This window comes from Suillus subaureus (assembly GCF_016647635.1).
Source record: "Suillus subaureus strain MN1 chromosome Unknown BJ212scaffold_9, whole genome shotgun sequence".
Taxonomy (NCBI): Eukaryota; Fungi; Basidiomycota; class Agaricomycetes; order Boletales; family Suillaceae; genus Suillus; species Suillus subaureus.
In genome coordinates, this window is record NW_024538565.1 from 19119 (window position 1) to 39846 (window position 20728).

General features: G+C 49.1%; 6 protein-coding genes across 6 annotated transcripts; 3 read left to right on the forward strand and 3 right to left on the reverse strand.

Annotated features, from left to right (window-relative positions):
* Positions 1 to 986: 986 nt before the first annotated feature.
* On the forward strand, positions 987 to 8663 carry BJ212DRAFT_1341162 (Not1-domain-containing protein). The gene is made up of 18 exons (XM_041335131.1): positions 987 to 1241; positions 1318 to 1901; positions 1959 to 2184; positions 2234 to 2698; positions 2747 to 2947; positions 2999 to 3270; positions 3331 to 4975; positions 5026 to 5256; positions 5308 to 5460; positions 5515 to 5644; positions 5700 to 5863; positions 5915 to 6211; positions 6261 to 6502; positions 6552 to 7136; positions 7186 to 7300; positions 7352 to 7964; positions 8018 to 8298; positions 8349 to 8663. Exons 1-18 carry the CDS (start codon positions 1128 to 1130, stop codon positions 8373 to 8375), a joined length of 6345 nt encoding a protein of 2114 aa, XP_041195010.1. The 5' UTR covers positions 987 to 1127; the 3' UTR covers positions 8376 to 8663.
* On the reverse strand, positions 8634 to 12140 carry BJ212DRAFT_1445932 (uncharacterized protein; the record flags this gene model as incomplete). Its single annotated transcript, XM_041338167.1, has 14 exons — positions 8634 to 8685; positions 8755 to 8923; positions 8998 to 9325; positions 9404 to 9596; positions 9657 to 9860; positions 9916 to 9999; positions 10051 to 10167; positions 10219 to 10276; positions 10331 to 10520; positions 10570 to 10670; positions 10745 to 11393; positions 11449 to 11894; positions 11955 to 12021; positions 12093 to 12140. The coding sequence occupies 14 exons, from the start codon at positions 12138 to 12140 to the stop codon at positions 8634 to 8636; spliced, it is 2706 nt and encodes a 901-aa protein (XP_041195011.1).
* A 39-nt stretch (positions 12141 to 12179) lies between these two features.
* BJ212DRAFT_1341184 (uncharacterized protein) lies at positions 12180 to 13821 on the reverse strand. The gene is made up of 5 exons (XM_041335132.1): positions 13412 to 13821; positions 13262 to 13356; positions 12819 to 13203; positions 12663 to 12757; positions 12180 to 12610 (listed from the first exon to the last, which is right to left on the reverse strand). The coding sequence occupies exons 1-5, from the start codon at positions 13752 to 13754 to the stop codon at positions 12395 to 12397; spliced, it is 1134 nt and encodes a 377-aa protein (XP_041195012.1). The 5' UTR covers positions 13755 to 13821; the 3' UTR covers positions 12180 to 12394.
* Positions 13822 to 14295: 474 nt separating this feature from the next.
* On the forward strand, positions 14296 to 14709 carry BJ212DRAFT_1478714 (translation machinery associated TMA7; the record flags this gene model as incomplete). The annotated part of the gene is made up of 5 exons (XM_041339746.1): positions 14296 to 14331; positions 14387 to 14486; positions 14549 to 14557; positions 14613 to 14640; positions 14694 to 14709. The coding sequence occupies 5 exons, from the start codon at positions 14296 to 14298 to the stop codon at positions 14707 to 14709; spliced, it is 189 nt and encodes a 62-aa protein (XP_041195013.1).
* Positions 14710 to 15222: 513 nt separating this feature from the next.
* Positions 15223 to 18843, forward strand: BJ212DRAFT_1341193 (WD40-repeat-containing domain protein). The gene is made up of 9 exons (XM_041335133.1): positions 15223 to 15886; positions 16043 to 16146; positions 16259 to 16389; positions 16462 to 16642; positions 16700 to 17404; positions 17460 to 17579; positions 17631 to 18160; positions 18220 to 18327; positions 18381 to 18843. The coding sequence occupies exons 1-9, from the start codon at positions 15449 to 15451 to the stop codon at positions 18644 to 18646; spliced, it is 2583 nt and encodes an 860-aa protein (XP_041195014.1). The 5' UTR covers positions 15223 to 15448; the 3' UTR covers positions 18647 to 18843.
* Positions 18844 to 20632, reverse strand: BJ212DRAFT_1341196 (cyclic-AMP phosphodiesterase). The gene is given in 7 exon segments (XM_041335134.1): positions 18844 to 19140; positions 19204 to 19437; positions 19457 to 19806; positions 19869 to 20069; positions 20128 to 20245; positions 20298 to 20356; positions 20412 to 20632. 7 exon segments carry the CDS (start codon positions 20474 to 20476, stop codon positions 19133 to 19135), a joined length of 1035 nt encoding a protein of 344 aa, XP_041195015.1. The 5' UTR covers positions 20477 to 20632; the 3' UTR covers positions 18844 to 19132.
* Positions 20633 to 20728: the final 96 nt, after the last annotated feature.

Sequence of the window (20728 nt, forward strand, 5' to 3'; positions counted from 1 at the left end):
TCAATATTTCATGAGACGCATGGCAGCACGACGCAATGTTCATTTCGCTCCAATCCTAATAGTGGTATTATCGCCCTTGCTTTGAAACGAAGGCAACACGTGAAGTCAAAAACGATACGAAGCGGATTGACCAACTTGTGAACTATACGACATCATCATTGTCTCGGAGACCGTGCACCAGAGAGAAATTTGCTATGAAAAATCAGTTAGTGAGGCATGTTGGAGCTGAAGAGCAGTAGGATAGCAGAAGCAGGGTAACTAGAGAAAGTCCCAATGTCGGAACGAACTTAAATACATGAAGAGGTGAAATGACAGCTGTGTGGTATTACATAGTCGCGGAGCTGTCGACGGTATCTTGACATATATCCGATCGGAGAGACATAAAAACCGGGATTATATAATATCGACGGATTGAACCTTCTTCGGGTTTCTTTTCCCGTGTTGCTGCCAAAGGTATTGCTGTGAAGTCTGATGTGGCGTGACAGCCTGGTACAGCCTACCTGCGTTTCTGCACAGGATCAGTTCCGTGAGCAGTAACTTTACTACAACTATGAGTACTATTTCCAACTATCCAGTAGTAAATCAGCATCAAGACTGGTCAGGGTACCTCAAAAAGGAGTCTTATCGCTGATGGGCAGTGTAATTGTAAACTAACTGGAATAAGTCCATGCGTATTAAATGATTGCATGGTGTGACTAGTACGCTAGAACCTAATCTTATCTGGCCTGAAGAGCTGAACACCAGCGTATCGATAATGGATCCACGGATGGATGGCTCGCGGCAAAGTCTCTTGGAAGCGTATTTGTTTGCCATTCGCTGGCATGCTAGCGCTTGCGCATAGCTCGCGATACTAGGTAGTATGTCGTTGAAACGACGTATCTAGTGTCAACACTCGAATTATTGGGTAAAATAATAATTGATTCAGAATCAAGTATATTTAATCGGAGCTTCAAAATAGCACCCGGATTTGTGTGTTGGCAGCGAGGACGAGTTGCCACCGGGCTGGTGTGTTCGCTGTTGGACTCGGCCTACGTGCTTTCTATATTTTCTTACTTCCATTCTCAAAAACGGCGTCCGCTGGTGGGATCGTCTCGCGACGTCCGGAGACTACAGCCAGGTCTTCGGCGATGGATAATCCTCCAAACGCTAATATACATACAATTGTAAAGGCTCAAATCGTCTTCCTTCTTTCAACCCTCACAGAAGACAATTTTGACCGCAATCAGCTTGAAATCCGTTCGGTGAGGATTATCAGTATCAAAAAAGCTGTTCTTGTATCACTGAATCATTCCTATTTTCACGGGAACTCCTTTTTAGCTTTCTGAGCAGCACGGGCTTGACACATACCTCCATTTTATTCGTCGCCTGATTGTTCACTCCCAAGGCAGACTAGCATCTTCAGCGCCTCCATCAGCTTTTGATACTTCCACTGCATTGACTTTTCGGCTTCTCGTTCAAGAAACTCAACGACTCGCGCGCGACCCTTTCCTCGCTGACCGTTTTCGTGAGGGCATAGACAAGGGCGAAGGGGACGCATTCAGGCACTTTGATCTCGTGCGATTCGTTGATCGGGTGGCTTTACGTCCTTTGGAGAGACTTGTCCTGACCTCTGCCATCGTCTCTTCGCCCACAAGGAAGGAACTTGCCGCCCAAGCAATGTCTCTTATACGACACGACTTTGAAATAGCAGTACTTGCACTTTGCCAGCACCCCTCGTTCGACCACGCCGATCTTTCACCTCAGCAAGTTGCGAAACTCATGTCAAATCTTCTTTCCGAGTCCACCTCTGACACCCCAATCCTGGATTCCACGCAGCGTCAAGCGCTCATTGCCGCTGCGCAGGCAAAGTATGGGCCCGAAATCGTCGCTCCTATCCTGCAGCGTATTTTCCCAACGTTAAGGTCAGGGCATTGTGTTTGCCGCTTTCGTCAACTATTAACTTGAACCCTTTTGCGCAGCTTGCCTCCCGGGACTTCTCTGGTTCAGACACTGATTCAGTTGGGTCCTGATATCACCAGCGATCCGGATACTGTTTGCGCTTTGCTTCAACGCTTTGGGATTTCGGACGCGAATCCTCCTCGAGACGCGCAATTGGTGGAGATCATGTCCAATTTGGCTCGATTGGCCGCGGAGGGTACAACTTTATGTGATGTCGGAGCTTTGGTGAGGGCATTGAGCAGCTTTGTAAGGGTTTCTTTGATCGAGATTTGCATTTACTCACGTGCATGATTAGCACACTACCTTGAACTGGGCGAATGTCATTAAGGCATTCGATCTACCTGACCGTCATGGGGTGGATACTGCTACCTTAAAGCTTCTGATCGCCATTCTGCTTAACTGCCCACGTGACGCCGATCCTCATGCTGTGATTGGTTTCTGGGGGACATGGTCCAACTCATTATATCAACTGAAACTTCTTGATGCATTGCTCTCACTACCTGCGGATACTTTCAATTTTGTATCTTTGCCAGGCAGGAGGATCGTTACAGTGGATGACGTCGCAGTTGCGAGCCCTACCATCAAATCCCTTGCAGCAAACGTACAGAGCCACACTTGGAATTCGTTGGATGTCTTCGAGGTTCTCGTACGACTCGCAGACTCGGACAGTGCCGAAATTCGCTCATGTGTTAGGGATATGCTCGACAAGGCACTGAAGATCAGCGCTGAATTGGTACAAATGGGTCTACTGCAAGTGCCAGTAAGTTATTTCTCTATTTTCACATGCTTCTTTTCTAATAGCGTCAAGGATGCGAACTGGAACGAAATACGCGTGGAATACTCTCGGAAACTTCTAGCCATGTTCCTTGCCGGACATCCTAACCACCAGCTTGTCTTCATGCGTCTATGGCAGATCGAACCGACCTATCTGACCGATGCATTCCGCGACTTCTATGAGGAAAATCCTCTCAATATCTCGAGGATCCTGGACGTAGCTCAGGACCTCAAGGTAAGCCAAAGTGAGCCTCAAGGCGCTCATGATGACTATAAATGGGATCAGATTCTGGAGAGCTTGCTCGATGTTCGGCCCTTTGCATTTGCCCTAGATGTCGCCTCGCTGGCATCGCGCCGAGAATACCTGAACCTCGACAAGTGGTTGGCCGATAACGTTAACCAACATGGAGCAGAGTTCTTACGCGCCATGGTCGCATTTTTGGAAGTCAAAATGGAGAGTGAGAAGGTGGCAAGAATGTCGGATCCCGCTGTCGATAGTCGTACGCTGTCCCTAAATCCCAACACCATCACTATATTCCTGCGTATTCTCCGTAATAAGTGAGTGTCCATGCCTTCTGATTTGCTTTTTTTTCTTGTCCCTTACTTATCTGTTTGTAGTTCTGCCAAAATGCCTCGGGATGATATTGACTACTGTCTCGAAGTTCGCAACTCCTGTTTGCAGGTTCACCCTCGTCTTATGAGCCTCATCCCCGGTAGCGATATCGATCCTGGGTTGACTGTCGTCAATTACTCAGCGGAGATCGAGAGTGAGGTTGACGCCATTTACAAGCACATGTATGACGAACAGACCTCTATCGATGAGGTCATCGCCCTTCTCCAACGCAGCAAAGTCTCTTCCGATACTCGTGACCACGAGATTTTCTCCTGCATGCTCCACTTCCTCTTCGACGAATACAAATTCTTCCAATCCTACTACCCCGCTCGCGAGCTTGCCATGACTGGATATCTATTTGGCTCTATCATTCATCACGATCTCGTAGATTCAGTACCTCTCGGAATTGCCATCCGTTACGTCGTCGACGCCCTCAACTGTCCTCCCGATACCAATCTTTTTAAGTTTGGTCTTCAAGCCCTCTCCCGCTTCGAAACTCGCCTTGCTGAGTGGCAGCCTCTGTGTCAGGCTCTTCTCAGAATTCCCCATCTTATGGAGGTTCGCCCTGATCTAACGGCCGTCATTCACCGTGCTATCGCTGTTGGTGGCGACGGATCGCGCAGTAACGCTGATATGCGCGGTATCTCTGCTGGTCTTACGGCTGACCCTGCGCCTGTATTTACTTCCATCCACCCTGATAAGTTTGATGTGGAGATCGTCGAGCCTCCGGAGGAAGTCTCCGACAAGATTCTGTTCATTGTGAACAACCTTGCGCCCAGTAACTTCGATGCCAAGCTATTGGAGATGAAGGAGCAGTTTGACGATGCCTTTTCGAGGTGGTTCGCTAATTATCTGGTAGACCAGCGTATCAGCAGCGAGCCTAACAACCACCAGTTGTATCTGCGTTTCCTCGACGCGCTTGACAAACGGGTTTTGTCGAAGTATATCTTGCAGGAGACATTTGCTAAAGCAGCAACGGTGTTGAACAGCGAGAAGACGATGCAGATCACCTCGGAGCGTTTGGTGCTGAAGAATATCGCGTCATGGCTTGGGACCATCACGCTTGCTCGTGACAAGCCGATACGTCACAAGAATCTTGCCTTCAAGGACCTTCTCATGGAGGGCTTTGACCATGGACGTCTTATTGTCGCCATTCCCTTCATTTGCAAAACCCTCGAGCCTTGCTCTAAATCCAAGGTCTTCAAGCCACCCAACCCTTGGCTGATGGCGGTCATAACTCTACTGGCCGAGTTCTACCATTACGGTGAAATCAAGTTGAACTTGAAGTTTGAGATCGAGATGCTGTGCAAGGGCCTCGATATCGACCTCGCCACCATCGAGATTATGAACGTTGTGCGTCACAGGGCCACTGCTGGCGATACAGGACCTGCCATACCCGAATATGTCACCGATATAGACTCGATGCCGATGAACGGGTTTGATCCTACTCATATGCAGGGTGAAACCCAGGTCATGCCAATTGGACCTACACCTACAGCTGAGCCTCAACGTGCTGTAGGGGCCCATATTGAATCAATTCTCTCGAGCTTGGGCACGAGTGTCGTGGTCAGCGCGCAACTTGCACCTTACAACGGCAATCACTCCTTTAAGCGTGCAGTGCAGGTTGCTGTCGACCATGCTGTCCGGGAGGTAAGTGACTCGATGTTCATTTCTGTCCCATGATCTGAGGTATCCGCCAGATTATCATTCCAGTTGTTGAGAGGTCTGTGACGATTGCTGGTATCTCGACCCGCGAGCTTGTTGCCAAGGACTTTGCCACGGAGCCTAACGAGGAGAAGTTGCGTAAGGCTGGGCACCTGATGGCGCAGAAGCTTGCTGGGAGTCTCGCACTGGTCACCTGTAAGGAGCCTTTGAAAAGTAATCTCGGAGGTCACTTGCGTTCTTCTCTGGTGGATCACGGGTTTAATGATGTAAGCGGTTGACACATGTGGGATATTGGACAATTGCTTACAACGCTCCAGCAAACCATATCTGAGCAAGTCCTGACCATTCTTGTGCAAGATAATGTGGACGTTGCCTGTGCAGCGATTGAAAAAGCTGCTATGGAGCGAGCAGTGACCGATGTAGATGAGGGTTTTGCCGCTTCATACGAGGCTCGTCGCCGCTACCGCGAGGTATATTGCTTGGCATTTATTACTAAACTGCAGCTGATTTCTACTTTCCAACAGCATCGGAGCGGACAGGCATTTTGGGATCCTGCAGCTCCCCCCTCAAACTTCTCCGCCAGTCTTCCAGATCCTCTGCGTATCAAGCCGACAGGACTGCAACCCCATCAAGCAGCGGTCTATGAGGATTTTGGTACATTTATTATTTGTCTCAATGTGGCTCATCTTGACATTTCATTTCAATCCAGCCCTGGACTCAAAGCGTGGTGCATCGATGAGTCGGCCAAGTTCGACGGTGTCGTATGCTCGCAATGAACATCTGAATCCGGCCCTCTACGCCGCTTCGCCTGCCTCAGAGCCAGCCATCACGTCCCATACGATGTCCCACCAGGAAGCAATGGAACGTTTTACTGTAAGCGTGCCTTCCATTTTACACTGTCGGAAACCTGATCATTACGTGCAGACTATCCTGAGGGACCTGGAGGGCCTAATCATCCAGTTGCCCATCCAATCACTGGCCGCCCTTCCTCCCAATCATGATCTTCGTCACCTTGTTCGGCAGATCCTGTTTGTCGCAGCGAGTTCTATCGATCATAACCGCACACCCCTCCACATGTCTCAGAAGATTGTTCAGCTCCTGTACAAGACAAGCTCTCAGCTTGGCAGAGAAATTTTTGTTGCTTTATTGGACCAGTTGTGCCGCACGTTTGAGGACGTCGCTAAAGAGGCTATTACATGGCTGCTCTATGCGGAGGATGAGGTTAGTCCTAAGCTCCTCTTATGCATACGCACCGCTCACATCGCTTCAGCGCAAACTCAACATCCCTGTCACTGCGACTCTGCTACGCAGCGGTCTTGTCAGCACTTCGCTTCAGGATCAACAGCTGGCGAAGAATTTGTTCACTGATCCTCGCCCCAGTTTGCAAAACTTCGCGGCAGGTCTGATTCGCGAATGTTTATCAAGTGACCCCCCAATCGCTTCCCAAAGCCAGTTGACATACTCTATCGAAGTTCTTGGACAGTTGGCACAGGCTGGCGATGCTAATGAAGAGTACGTTGTGACCGAATTCAGTGGGCTAGCGTATTGACCAGTGTACTAGGGTGAATCGTCTCCTGGATGACCTTCGAGTCATTCGCAGACCCACGACAGAGGGCATGGTGGTCCGCCAGCCCTCAGTCAAGCCAGAAACCGAGCAGCTCAGGGAAAAGTTGTTCAGCTGGTTCCAGCAATGGGTTTCCATCTTCCAGAGGTCTCACTCCCCGGAGAAGGCTTTCGTCCCCTTCATCTCCCAGCTCACGAAGCAGGGAATTTTGAAGGTCGAGGATATCTCTTCATTCTTCTTCCGCGTGTGTGCGGAGGCAAGTGTGAACAGCTACATCAAATGCATGGCAAACGGGGAGTTCGAATACGCTTTCCAAGTTCTTGATGCGATGTCGCGATTGATTGTCTATATCATCAAGTATCATGGCGACGCTTCTGGAATCGACAACGACCAGGCGAAGGTTCATTACCTCACTAAGATTCTGTCGATATTTGTCCTCGTTCTGGCGAACATGCACGAAGAACAAGGCGTTCTCTTCCAACAGAAGCCATTCTTCAGATTCTTCTCCAGTCTCATTAGTGACCTGCACTCCATCGCGGAACATCTAGGCTCAGCTTATTTCTCTTTGCTGATCGCCATCAGGTAAATTAATTTTCAGTTATTGTTTTTGTTATTGCTCACAATCGTGCAGTGACACTCTCAGTTCTCTGCAACCCACCTACTTCCCTGGGTTCGCGTTCTCTTGGCTCTGTCTTGTTTCGCATCGGCTCTTCATGCCAAAATTACTGCTATCTGAAAACCGTGAGGTGAGATTTGCCCTTCAATTTTGGAGAACTTTTTTTTGATGGTTCTGTTAGGGGTGGTCCGCGTTCCACAAGCTCCTTCTTTCCCTCTTTAAGTTTCTGGCTCCGTTCTTGAAGGAGGCTGATCTCCAACTCGCATCTCGTGATCTGTATCGCGGCTCCCTCCGACTCCTCCTCGTCCTTCTACATGATTTCCCAGAGTTCCTTAGCGAATACTACTTTAGTCTCTGTGATGCCATCCCCCCGCGTTGCATCCAGCTTCGCAACATCATCCTCAGCGCGTTCCCTATGTCTATCATCCTTCCTGACCCCCATCTACGCAACATCAAATTTGACTCGATTCCCGAAATGGGACCGATACCACCCATTCTATCAGACTTTGCTTCAGGTCTCAAAAGCGCTGACCTCCGCAACAACCTCGATCAATACCTCCTTAATCGTGGAACCCCTTCATTCCTTACAACACTCAAAGATCGCTTGAGGCTACCCGGCATGCCAGAGGGTTCAACCGAGTCGTACAACCTGTCACTGATAAACTCCCTTGTCATGTACATCGGAGTATCGTCAGTTGCTCAGGCCAAGGCGAGGAGTGGCTCCTCTGTGTTTGTCGCGAGCGACCCTGGCGTCGTTGCTTTACAGTATCTTGCTGCTAATTTAGATGTTGAAGGTGAGTTCAATGAATTCACTAGTTTATATGACATAAATCGACGCGATATGTAGGACAACACCACCTCTTGAGCTCCATGGTTCTCCATCTGCGATATCCTAATGCCCATACCCACTGGTTCAGCTCTTTACTTCTCTACCTCTTTGTAGAGGTGAAGGATGATCGCTTCCGTGAAGTGATGACTCGCGTCCTTTTGGAGCGCTTCATCGTGCATCGTCCTCATCCCTGGGGTGCCTTGGTCACCTTCATTGAGTTACTCCGCAATTTGAAGTACGAGTTCTGGAACAAGGAGTTCATTCGCGTCGCACCCGAAGTCACCATGTTGCTTGAGAGCGTAAGGCACCCCGCTGTTTAGTTGAAACCTTTACTCAACAAACATTGCAGGTCGCGAGGTCCATCTATCAGCCATAGACTCATTCCGTCTTTGTTCCTGCTATCTGTTGCGCATATTTGTTTCTTTGGGTTTTTTTCCTTGTCCTCTAACTGCACTCACTGTATTGTAACAACCTTTCACCGTTTTCAAGTGTTGAACAAGGTGTAACATGAACTTTGATTATAGCAAACCTTCTGCACAACCTTGTAGACACACCTCTGGCTTGTTGATGTTTATAACGCCCTTTAAAAATCCCTTACGTTTACAATACTATGTACACCTATGGGCATTCTATGCTAATTAAGCCATGACATACGGGCGTTGAATCCCCACTTTCCATTGTTTGACCTGCTAGCTGATCCCCAAACACTGCAAGCATGTCTCAGTCAGAAGTCTCATATATGAACCAGAACTTACCCGGCTCCCTCTGTGCCACCTGCCCCGATCCTATCTGCTCTCTCATCAACTACCAACCAGTCAGGTACCAAGACACCTGTGCGGATGGGGAATAATCGTAGCGCACGCTCGAGTCCGCCAAGGTCAGATGATTGCAGAAACAAGCGCAGTGTTTGCAGTATTTGATGTTCTCTTGACAAGGAAAAGTAAACCTGCAAGTCAACTTTCAGTGTCTTTCAGGCTTTCCACGTCGATTCGACCCACCAGAAGTGGGGTTGTCGAACTTTTTGTCGTTCAAAACCCAAGCTCCTCCTTCGTGAGACCATTCACTCTGACTGCGCCTTAGAAGATCTTTAACAAGCAAAGAGTCTGCGCAACCAATGACAACCATATTACCCCCGCATGCCAGACCGTTTTCTGCTTCATGTGCAGAAAGTATTCGCGCATCAAGCAGATGGTAAGTTCGTAGGTTGTGAGTAATCCGCAAGGCCACAGACAGCTCGGAGGAGTGATGTAGCGATGGAATCACGATATCGATGATTCTGTCTGCGCTGAGAATAGCCTGAGCACGTCCGTACGGTTGTTGGAAGTCCTCCACATAAGAATCCACGGCCTATTTCGACAGACCATAAAGGACGTCCAGATATCAAGATACACAAGAAGATATTACCTTCCAACCGGTTGAGTTGCCTTGCTCGAGCCAGATTGTTCCAGCTTTGGCACTGGCATGCGCAATACTCTGATTGTTGATCACAAATTCACTGACAGAAGCCTTGCTTAGGTCGATGGAAATAACACTGATGTTCGAGGCCTTGACATTCACTCCTCCTTTGTCATCTTCGCATACTTCCAAACGACCGAGCCTGGGACAAATTGTCGTTGCGTCAAGCTCGTGTATGAGATAAGAGGAGAGTGCCACAGACCTCCCGGGCACCTCGAGGGCGTGCACCCGCCAACCTCCCATTGGCCCGCTCTCTGCAGGGACAGCAACAGTAAGTGTGAACTTACGACATTTAGTTTTTGGCGCGTCGTACGAAGAACAAGAAACGCGGTCAAGAAACGCCTGAACACGAGTATTTTTAAGCACCTCGAACCACCAGTGAGGCTGACCAGGCTCCTCGTAGTACCTTCAATGCATTAACGAGCCGTCATCGGGGACCAAAAACCAGTATAAATACATACGTGACGTCTGCATCTGGATTCCATTCCTTGAGGACACTCACTGCCTCACGAGTGTGCCACGGCGGGACATTATCATCCGCACCACTGATCGGTGGTTGAACAGCCTCATCGCGAAGGAATCATTACTAGACGCACCCATGTATTGCGAGCACAGGCGTGTGAGCGAGATTTGAAAGGAACAGGTCATTGTCATCTGGCAGGAGCGATGTTTCTAGAACAGCTCGGAGCGCTGGGTCAACGAAGTGGGCGAATCTGCCAAAAGGTTGGTCAGCCCTATGGCATAGAAACGAAATTTCATGATACCTCGACATCGTCCATGGGACATATGCCTGCGACTTGATATATCCCGCAGCGGCCACGACTGTGTTTCACCATCATATTAATTATAACCTCAGATATAATCTGTCAAACACACCGGCTTTCACCTTGTCCGGCCATCTACTTGCTACGTACCATGCTCCTTGCCCCCCATTCGAATGACCCATGACAATAAGCTCTGTGTCTCGAGGATAAACCCAGTCTACGAATCCTTTACGTAGGATATCGTGCAGGGCTGTCACCGCGGCAAAAGCATCAGCAGCAGAAGGACCATGCCAATCGAGGCCCTGCCGTCCATCAATAAAATCACTAAAATAGGCACTGAATGTGAATTACCCAGGAAGTTCGACCAGACGGAATGATCACCCATGCCTTGTCTTGTCGGGGGAGGCTGTCTGCCCAGAATGTTTGGTTGACAATGTCGACACCTGCGCCATCTAGAAATGTTGAATGGAAAAGAAAGTCAGCGTCCAAGAAAACTGGGAGTCATCAGATGTAGACTATAACATACGCAACGCTAGAATTGGCTCTTTCAGCCCCACTTCACCTTCTTTTTTGGGATATCGAGGGGGGAGTACCAAGAATATGGTTGGATTGCTGAAGCCTAAATTGTACGTCGCTCTGATGGCAGTGAAACTGACAGAAGTCCACATGGGAATGTGTCTGATAGGAACATTGACTCTAAATATTCGTTGCTCATCAACATCACTGCATGCAGATTCATCGTGGAAGGGAGAGATTGTAATGTCGACCGGAAGCTCTGTAATATCGGTGGGGATCGATCCCGAATCGGGTTGGAACTCCAGCGTTAGTGTATGTGTTTGAGTCGGGGCGAGCCGTATTCCCGTTAAAAGGTTGCATAATGAAAGCCCCAGCCCCGCACAAGGTGGAATTGCAGCAGACACTACTGTCCACCATCCTGATATTGATTTAGTGTTACGGCAAAAATCAACATTTCGAAGCCCAATTCCTAGCGTTGAGGAGAACGGTCGGCCATAGATGAAGTCTGGTATGACATCGTGAGCAGGTGCATGTAAGACTGGTGTCGCCAGATAAGATGATGTTCCAAGTGATGGAGGGGTATCAATTGAGATAGTAAAATTGATGCTCAGAATTGGATGTTCTGAGTTGTATGACCGAGGGTCACCAAAGAGTCTTATCTATTGATAGTGGAGAACTCAGATAACGTTCCAAGTCTTCGAGAAGTCGGATCACCTCGTAAGATCCACAAAGAACCACTTGATATCGGGTGGCTTTGGCTCTACAAGGAGATGTTGGGAATGAGACGAACTGTACAGGGGCACGCTCGAGAGCGTAAACATTCCCCATGTGCCATTCCGAGACATGTGTTGTCCAAGTTGTCTCGTCACCTGGTAAGATGGAGAAATATGCGCCCTGGAGGCACTCGACACGCAGGCGTGGATCAGCCTCGGTCCTCTCTTGCTTAGAATCTGGAGGATAGACGGTGAGATACGTCCGGAGGACGTTGTGATGCTGCAGTGCTGCCCATCCCTCGGTCGCACGAAGCTGCTCCCACCGAATATTGGGATGAGACACCTTGAGATTTCCGTCTTCATCTGAGCTGGCTTCTGACCAAGAGACATATCCGCCATCAGCATAGGCAGATGGATAGGTGCGGGTCAAATCTATATTCTTAGACACTTCAAAATCCATGGCAGATTAGCTCAAGTTCATAGTATACAATCAATATGATTGCCCACAGTCAAGGGGAAACGCAGGAGAAAGGAAGTGTTGTTCCCTGGCGTGGATGGGGAAAGGTCCGAGAACCTGAATCGCAGCGACGCATCAACAACTTGCACGTTGTACTGCATCCCAAAGGAGTTGAGGCAAGAACGCACATCCCATTTTTGAGAAATCTCGACACGCCATTCTCTGGTGCCACCCATGACCTGTGGCGCCTTGACTAGTAGTAAGTTCGGCTCAAACTGAGAGTGATCACTATCCATAACATTTGGCTCGGAGCGGAGTTCGGAAGCTGTAGACTCCAATATTCCCTAATTTTTTTCTGGCCAACACACAAACAAGATGATCGTACGACGATAACGAAAAGTTGCTATTTGCTACAACATGGACGAAAAAACCGATACAGCGGTTTCTGGAACCGCTGGGTGCCAAAGACGTTGATCTCCAGAATAATCACTTAAGAAGTGCTTTCGGCATTAATTGCCTTCTGTTGTGCACTGAACGTGGTAGACACGATCGGACAGCCCTTGCCAGCACCATTTAAGTTCTGTATTGTAACAGCAGCAGCATTCAAACGCGCATTTTGCGAGGCTGTAGTATTGTCGGTTGGAAATGTGATTTGCACCGTGGGATTGAGGATGACATGGCCGGCGCGAATATTAGCAGTCAGGTTCTAAAAGAATGTTATTCCCTGAGAGCATTTGAATATGAAATGAACAGCTTACCGCGATATAGTGCGCCTGATCAGGGGGACATTGACAGGGTATGAGTATTGGTTTCCCGTTTGTACCATTGACGGCACCATCACAATTACCAGTACCTAATAATATTTATATGTAAGCTTCTTATATATTAGCAGGCGTTCAAAAATCACTGCTTACCGTCTGGGTTGATTCCAGCTTGCCATCCAAGTGGCGGAGCCAGAGTGGCAATCTGCTCATCAGTGGGCGAAACGGAAGTGTTGGTTGAAGTGACACTTGTTGGGACGGCGGTGCTCATGCCAGAAGTGCTCGTTGGGACACCGCAATCTGCGGGTGTGGTTGAAGACCCATTGGTAGAGGTCTCTGCACTGATCGCTTTCCCCTGTGCAGAAAAAGTGGTAGAAGAAATTGGGCAACCAACACCGGGACCTTCAAGGTTTTGCAAGGTAACCGCTGCTGCATTTAAACGAGCAAGCTGAGATGCAGTGCTATTGTCTGTTGGGAAAGATAGCTTTACGGTGGGGTTTGTCGTCACAAAGCCCGCCGCCACGTTTTTATTAAGATTCTACCATAGAAGTCCGTAGTCAGCAGTAGGCAACACTATCCTTGACCGGAAGGCTCACAGAAAGGAAGAACGTTGAATTTGGCGGGCATTGGCAAGGCACTAGGATAGGTTTCCCATTAGTGCCGTTCACAGCACCGTCACAGTTTCCGGTGCCTTTAGAAACATGTTAGTGCACGATGTCGAAGCTCAATGTTATTTTTGTACTCACCATCTGGATTAACACCAGATTGCCAACCGAAGGATGGGACTAGCGCAGGGTTGACATCCCGCTTACTTTGACGGGGTGGGACACGATAGGGGATGGCCACAACTGAACCTGCCAGTATGATGGTTGAAATGACGTTAACAAATAACATGTTTAGATAACTTGAAGGCCTGCGTGAAATGAGTAATGTTAAAACACTGTCGAGTGCCTTGCTCGAGCTGAAAGTGAGTGACGAAGAAACAGAAATAATTGAGACGTCGCTCGCGACAAAGGGCTCGACGCAGTCGAGGGAGTTCAATGAAGATGAGAGAGTGAAGCTGGCACCCAGGTCATATATTGCAATCATAATCACTCCACATCCTTTTGTTCGACGTTGTCTAGAAAACCCATTGTATATGCAAATGGAAGGTGTCTATCTTCAATTGAAGATTATGTAATGTACCTGGACCTATGTAGGCCCTGGAACCTTGAACTGACCCGGAGGCCCTGCAGGGCGGATTCGCAAAATGTTATTAACTTATTGTTCAAGTTGAGCGTTTTCGTTGTGACAACTGGTGGAAAAATGCAACCATCCATTCATCCAAAACAGTTCAGAAGTACTGTGGTTAGTACTCTTTGCAGCTGCGACCGGTGCGGGACCGCCGAGACCAGCCACGGGACGTATTTGAGTGGAGGTTGTGACAATACTTATAATTCATCACCCTTAGGCGGCCTCAGGTTGTGATCATAGGTATTTGACATGAAATGCACAGTGCTATTAGAGCAGGTCGTAGTACGAGGATGAAATATCTGAGGATAACTGCAGCATGGCATGCCGTGGCGAATCGGCAAAGTGCTGCCAAATCAGGTCAATCAGCTGTGCTTTCTGCAGTCTGTCAGATTCAACGATGTCGAGACAAGGTGGAAAGCTGAAGCCTCTAAAGGTTGGTTATCTAACCGCCTCAAGAACCATGCTAAAACCTCGTTTGAAATTGCTAGGCACCAAAGAAGGAACACAAGGATGAGGATGAAGAAGATAAGGCCTTCAAGGAGAAGAAGAAGGCCGATGAGGCTGCTCTGAAGGCCGCAAGGGACAAAGGTATCTTTTAACTTGCCAAACTACAATACATGCTCTAAGCAGAGGGATTTTACAATTTGCAGCCGTCAAGGGTGAGTATTCAACTTGAAAGCACCTCATCAGGATGGACTCCGATGATTTTGACAGGTGGTGCTCCTGGTGGCGGAATCAAGAAGTGCGTAGAGTAAAACCTTCATCTTGGTTTATCTGATTGGTCTTTTTCTTTAGATCGGGAAAGAAATAGAAGAATGAACTGACTGGCTCTTGTATGATCAATCTTTCCATTCAGTCTTGGCCTGAATGACTTGTGAGGTCACTATTGTTGTCCTGAAACGCATCTTTCTAGTACTGAGTAACGGAGGGGAGCAGGAGGCTCTTCAGAATCAGATGCTTAGATTATGACATCGCTCTTGAGTGCAAACTTTAGGCTAGGCCCTTCTTGCAGGCAGCGTAGGATCGGATGGATAAAAGTGAGATATTGCACAAATCAATGCGTTTAACGGCAATGTGTCCCATTCTCGGCCGTTCTCATCGATGTAGGTCATCGAGATTAACCGTGGCCTATCGCTTTATGCGCCATAGCACGGGGCTGCGTGAAGCGCTAGCGCCCATGAATTCAGTCGGAGAGCAATATCAACGCAGGCCATAAATTTTCATTGGAAACGAGGACAACGTTGTTCTTACAAAGATGATAGAAATTGGCCACTGGGAGCTCGAGTCCGAAGGTCGGATGTTTGAATCAGTTTATGCATGAAATGTATACTACGGCATTAATAGTGCTAAAGCGCTTTGTGAATGAGTGAAATTGAAAAGAGCTGCTTCGTGGACTCGCCTTTCTCCGTACCTCCATTGTCGTGGTCATCGTTGTTACCGTCGTGGTCGTTGACGTTGACGTTGAACTCGTCTTTACCGCCTTCACACTGAGGCGGTTGTTTGTTGATTGCAAACACTGGAAAGCAGGATTATAGGAACCCACCGCCAATATGCTCACAAGCTCACGGATCAGTAACCTTGCCACTTCAAAGTCTCCTCCTCCTAACGGTCTTCTATCGCAAAATAACAGCAGCAACAGCTCACAGCAGCGCGACGCTTTGACTGCATTATACCACCAGAACAACCAGAGCACACAGTCAATCTCTGCAACGCCCAACATTCACCATCCACAGACAATCCAGATCCCTATGCTTGGCACCTTGCAGGTGCCGCAGCCCCAGCAAAATCAAGGAGGCCAGCAGCAACAGGGTCAACTTGGCCAGCAGCAACCCCAGGGCCAGCCAGGGCAGTCCCAGGGTATCCCACCACCACCCCCGCAGAATGGTCAAGATTTTAACCTCTCCAGTGTCTTGCACTTTTTGCAGACAGAATGGCGTCGTTATGAGCGTGATAGAAACGAATGGGAGATTGAGAGAGCTGAAATGAGGGTGAGTGTCCTCATTCCTATGTCCACTGCGAGTCACTTTTTACTTTCGGCTTTTCGCATCATAAAAAATGCGTTCAGTCTGCATACCTACATTCGTTGCCCAATTTCTTGTGTTTGGGACGTGTCGCGTATCCATTCTCACAATGGTTCACAATAGGCTCGCATAGCTCTCCTCGAGGGCGAGCGACGCTCGTTCGAAAATGTCAAACTCGACCTGATGCGTCGCATAAAAATGCTGGAGTATGCTCTCCGTATGGAACGGTTCGTGTTCTCCTTCTGTACACGCCAGCCTACTCACGCGTGCCACCTCCCTCTTTTTGTTGAATTCGCGGATGTTCTCATGCCATGTGTTCTTCATAATACTGTACAATAGCTCAAAGCAGCTAACTGCGCCAACTGGCACCGCTCAATCGTCAAAATCAGCCACGCTCCAGCAGCAAGGCGCAAAAGATGATGTTCAGAGCCATAAGGATGGGAGCAGCGGCAGCTCGCCACGTAGTGACGGTGCGTATTTTTCGGATTCTTGAGGTGTTGTTTATTTTTGTGGCGTATTTGACATCGGTACACCTACCATAGATTCTCCTCTGCCCTCCGAACGTGTTCCGAACGGGAGTTCCGCACCCCCAGCACGACAACCTTCATGGCCCGGTACAAGTGCGAACTGGAGCGTAGGCCTGCCATCCGTTGGTTCCGTCGGTAAGCCACCACCAGGACGTGACCCAAAGAGCCGCGCACGTAGCAGAGACTACCTTAAGCAGTATGTTTTCTTACCACCTTTCGAGCTCACTTCATACAAGCTCATAATCTCCATCAGATGTCTCCAGGAAATCTCATATCTCACCTCTCCGCAAGCAATGAACCCACTCCCAAACCGTCCGCTCATCTCGTCAGGACTCGTGAATCCCACAGCACCCAGCCAACCCTTCGAGGCAATCTACAATGGTCGGCCTCGTAAAGCTTTGCCGGAATCTGGGCCAGGGGTCACAGTTGTTACTGGACCGGGGAATAAGGACTTCCCGATGTTAAGTGGTGGTGTCAGTTTGATGTCAGGCCCAGCGTCGACAGGACCATTGGAACGAGGGAGTCCACTGAACAATGTTGGTACGGGCATGTTCCAGCAACAACAGCAGCAGCAGCAGCAACAGCAGATGCAGAGTCAAGAAAGGTCACAGCCATCTCAGCTACCCCAGCAGATGCAGCCTCCAGCACAGCAGGCGCCCCCGCAGACAGCACCACAACCGCCTCCAGAGAAAGAGGGAGCGCCGGCTGCCGAGGCGGAGCCATCGCGCCATTTAACAGCGATCTTCCGTCCCGATGACCAGGGCGAGTGGCGAGAGAAGTTGCGGTCATCGTACGAACAGCATATGAAGATACAGCGGTGGCGCGATGACGAGGAAGGCGAAGGCGAGGGTGAAGAGGTTGGAGAGGACGAAGATGAGGTAGAGAGTGTAGGTGTTGGGGTTGAGGAGGGTGAAGGCGATGGTGCAAAAATATGGAAGGCTAAGCGAACGTTGAGAAAGTGAGTACCTCTGCCACTCGAAGTATAAGTTTTTGATGCTGATTCTGGCTTCCAGCCATCTGGATGCAGTGCGTGCACTCGCATTCCACCCCACGGAACTATGTCTTGCAACCGGTGGAGATGACTGCACAGTAAAAATCTGGCGCATGGATGTCGCGAACTTAGCATCTTCTGCGTTGGTGTCCTCGTTTCTCTAGCAGGCATGATGAGACTAACTCTCTTCTAGTGCTCGTCCCACGACTGATTTCGAGCCCCAACTCACCCTGCGTGGTCACTCTGCCGCAATAACACGTCTCGTGCATTCTCCTACTAAGCACCTCATCTACAGCGCATCGCTCGACTCGAGCATCCGTATCTGGGCGCTGCCCTCGCCATCGCACACGACATACGCACCATACGATGATACCTCTGCGCGTGGAGAGCTGGTGGGACACACTGATGCCGTCTGGGACCTTGCCCTTGTACGGGACGAGAATGCGTTGGTGAGCTGTGGTGCTGAGGGCTCGATAAAGGTATGGGATGTAAGCGGAGCTTCAGATGGTCGTGTGATTTTGAAATTGTCGTGGGGTTACTACGGCTTGGACCACGAAGGGAGCGAGGAGGAAGAAAAGGAAAAAGAGCCAGGAGCAACTGCGGTCGAGGCGATCAAGTCTGACTTGAAAAAAGTGGCAGTAGCATTCCAGAACGCGGTAGTAAAAGTGTTCGATATCGAGACTGGAAGAGAGGTGTCGAGATTGGCGACTGATGCTACATATGGTGCGTATCTCGATTCTCGTGGCTTCTATTGACGATCGCTGATCATGCTTTTCATGAAGACGGCACGCCTGCAACTCAGGTGAACCGCATTGTCTCCCACCCAACGATATCGTTCCTCGTCACTGCCCATGAGGACAAGTTTATCCGCATATTTGACATATTGTCAGGTACGTTCTGTTTACCAGCCGGGTTCCTTTGCATTCGCTGACCGCGTATGAAGGACATTGCACGCACACCATGCCTGCTCATCTCGACGGGGTAACGTCGTTGTCGATCGATGCAGCCGGGTTCTCGCTTGTGTCTGGCTCGCATGACTGCTCCATCCGTTTCTGGGATCTCCTCGGTTCGCGGACCTGCACACAAGAAATCACGACACATCGCGAAAAGGCCAAAGAGGGCGTTCTCGAGGTCGAATTCCACCCTACGTTACCCTTCATGGCAAGCGCAGGTGCAGACGGCGTCGTCAAGCTCTACGCATCGTCATAGCTTGCCCATGAAACGACTGAATATGATTGACCTTATGATGTTACGCATTATAGATATCTTCGTACGTATGCACTAAGGACGGTCTTATGTCCAATACGCATTGGCTCTTTTTCTTCTCGTTCTTAACATTTTTTCCTGTATATTCCTTTTGTGCTGTTTGCAGGTGATTTCTATGTTATCGTCGTGATCTTGTATTTTGTGCAAGTACGTGAGTGAGTCTAAAGACGGTACGTAGCGTTCGAGTAGTATATGGGAAGGAGGCTCGAAGGTACGTAGCGCGTCAAAAAGTCCGAAAAATTGGAGGATGGCGCGTCGATGAGTGATAAGACAATCTGGTGGTAAGAACGACAACTGCGAAATGGGAATTAAGGCTACAGGGGTTAAATATACACACACGGTGGGGAGTGGTATCGAGGTGGATTGCTCCAAGTATAAATAGCCAAACGAATAACTGAACCAATAAGAAAAGTTTGTTGAGGATAAGGTTCAAATCACTTGAAGAAGCATCAGTTAGTCCCAAGTAAATCCGCCAAAGCCGATAGGACGATTGGACCCACCAATCTTCATACCCTGGTCTGCAGTGAGTAGTTCGACCCCTAGTTGATGGGGCGCAAGTAGCTCACGACATTGGTCACCGATAACGTGGTTGATCGGCCGTTCTGTGGAGAATTGCTCTTTGCAGTGTATGATGTAAACTTTGACACCTTGGAGTGCGCCGTGAAGGGCATCAGGTGACGTGGAGTTCTTCCGTTGCTTCTTTCGCGGCCTTGATCCTGAGCGAGATTTATGTGCTTTTCGGGCGATGACAACCTTCTGTTGCCAGCGTGACCAGCTCCTGTACCAGATGTACGGGACTGAGATGTCCCCAAAGTTCCGCCTCCGGCCGCCCTGTTTGATATGAACATTCAATGAAGATGGTAGATATATCATGTGGTATCTTTGGTGCTGCTGCACGCCAAACAGCGATGTTCTTGGGCTCGGCAGAGATGCTGTCAGGTTCCACATCACCGAAAAAGATGAACTCATGATTTGTGGGGTCATGTCGAATGAAAAAGCAAGCACCATCATACTGACCAGAGTCGCTCATTCCGTGGTTGACAGTCATAAAGCGAACAGAGATATTTGGGAAGATGACCTTGTATTTGCCATCTGCATGGAGGCTGCCAAGCGGGATGGCAGATTTGAGGGAGATGACTAGATTGACTCGTGGGATGAGACTCACGCGTGATACACCAATTGCAATAACGGGTTATTCTCATCATATGTGGCTAATTTGGGCCATACTCTTCCAGAGAAGACAGTCTCTAGATCTCTGAGAGTCTGGGTTGAGCCATATATACGCTTTCTGGCACCGCCCAGTGTGCCCGCGGCCATTACAAGACTGCTTATATGGTCAAGGTGCGCGTGTGTGAGGAGGAAACACCTGCAGAATCAAGTTAAATTACGGCCGTGTGGCAGTAGTGCGGGAGGACGTCACTAACTTGACATTTGAATACACCGTGAGAGGAGTAAACGATGTTGGATTCGCGTCAGTTGGACGTTCTCCGAAAATGTTTGGATCGCGCTTCATGATATGTCTGAGCGCGCCAAGACCCGACCCTGAGTGGTAGCATCAGTTGTGGTCGCGAGACACAGTTATGAAATTGCGCACCCGCCTCCAGTGCGATAATACCATCATTCCAAGCAGCCTCGCGAGGCTTGAGTAGATATCTGTACCGTAGTATGTCTGAATGAAGATGGAAAGCAGCGGAAAGAAGGGACCTACCCTGATAGGTTGGTTTCATCGGGTCCGCCACCGGAGCCCACCACAATCATATCGAATGTGGCCATGGGAGGGCAGAAATTCGACAAGTTCTTTCCGCAAAGTGGTTACAGCACAAGATGGTTATATAGGCCCGCTAAAAATTTTGACTGTCAACTTGAACTTGCTTTTGCAGTTTCCCTTCAGTTTCCCCACTCGCGGAAGCACTAGTGCGTGTATTTAAGGCACCAAGGTTCGGCTAATCAACGAAGTCTCAACATCGTCAAAATTACCACTACTAAGAAAGTTCAATTGCAAACTGAGAACTGCCCCCCTATCGG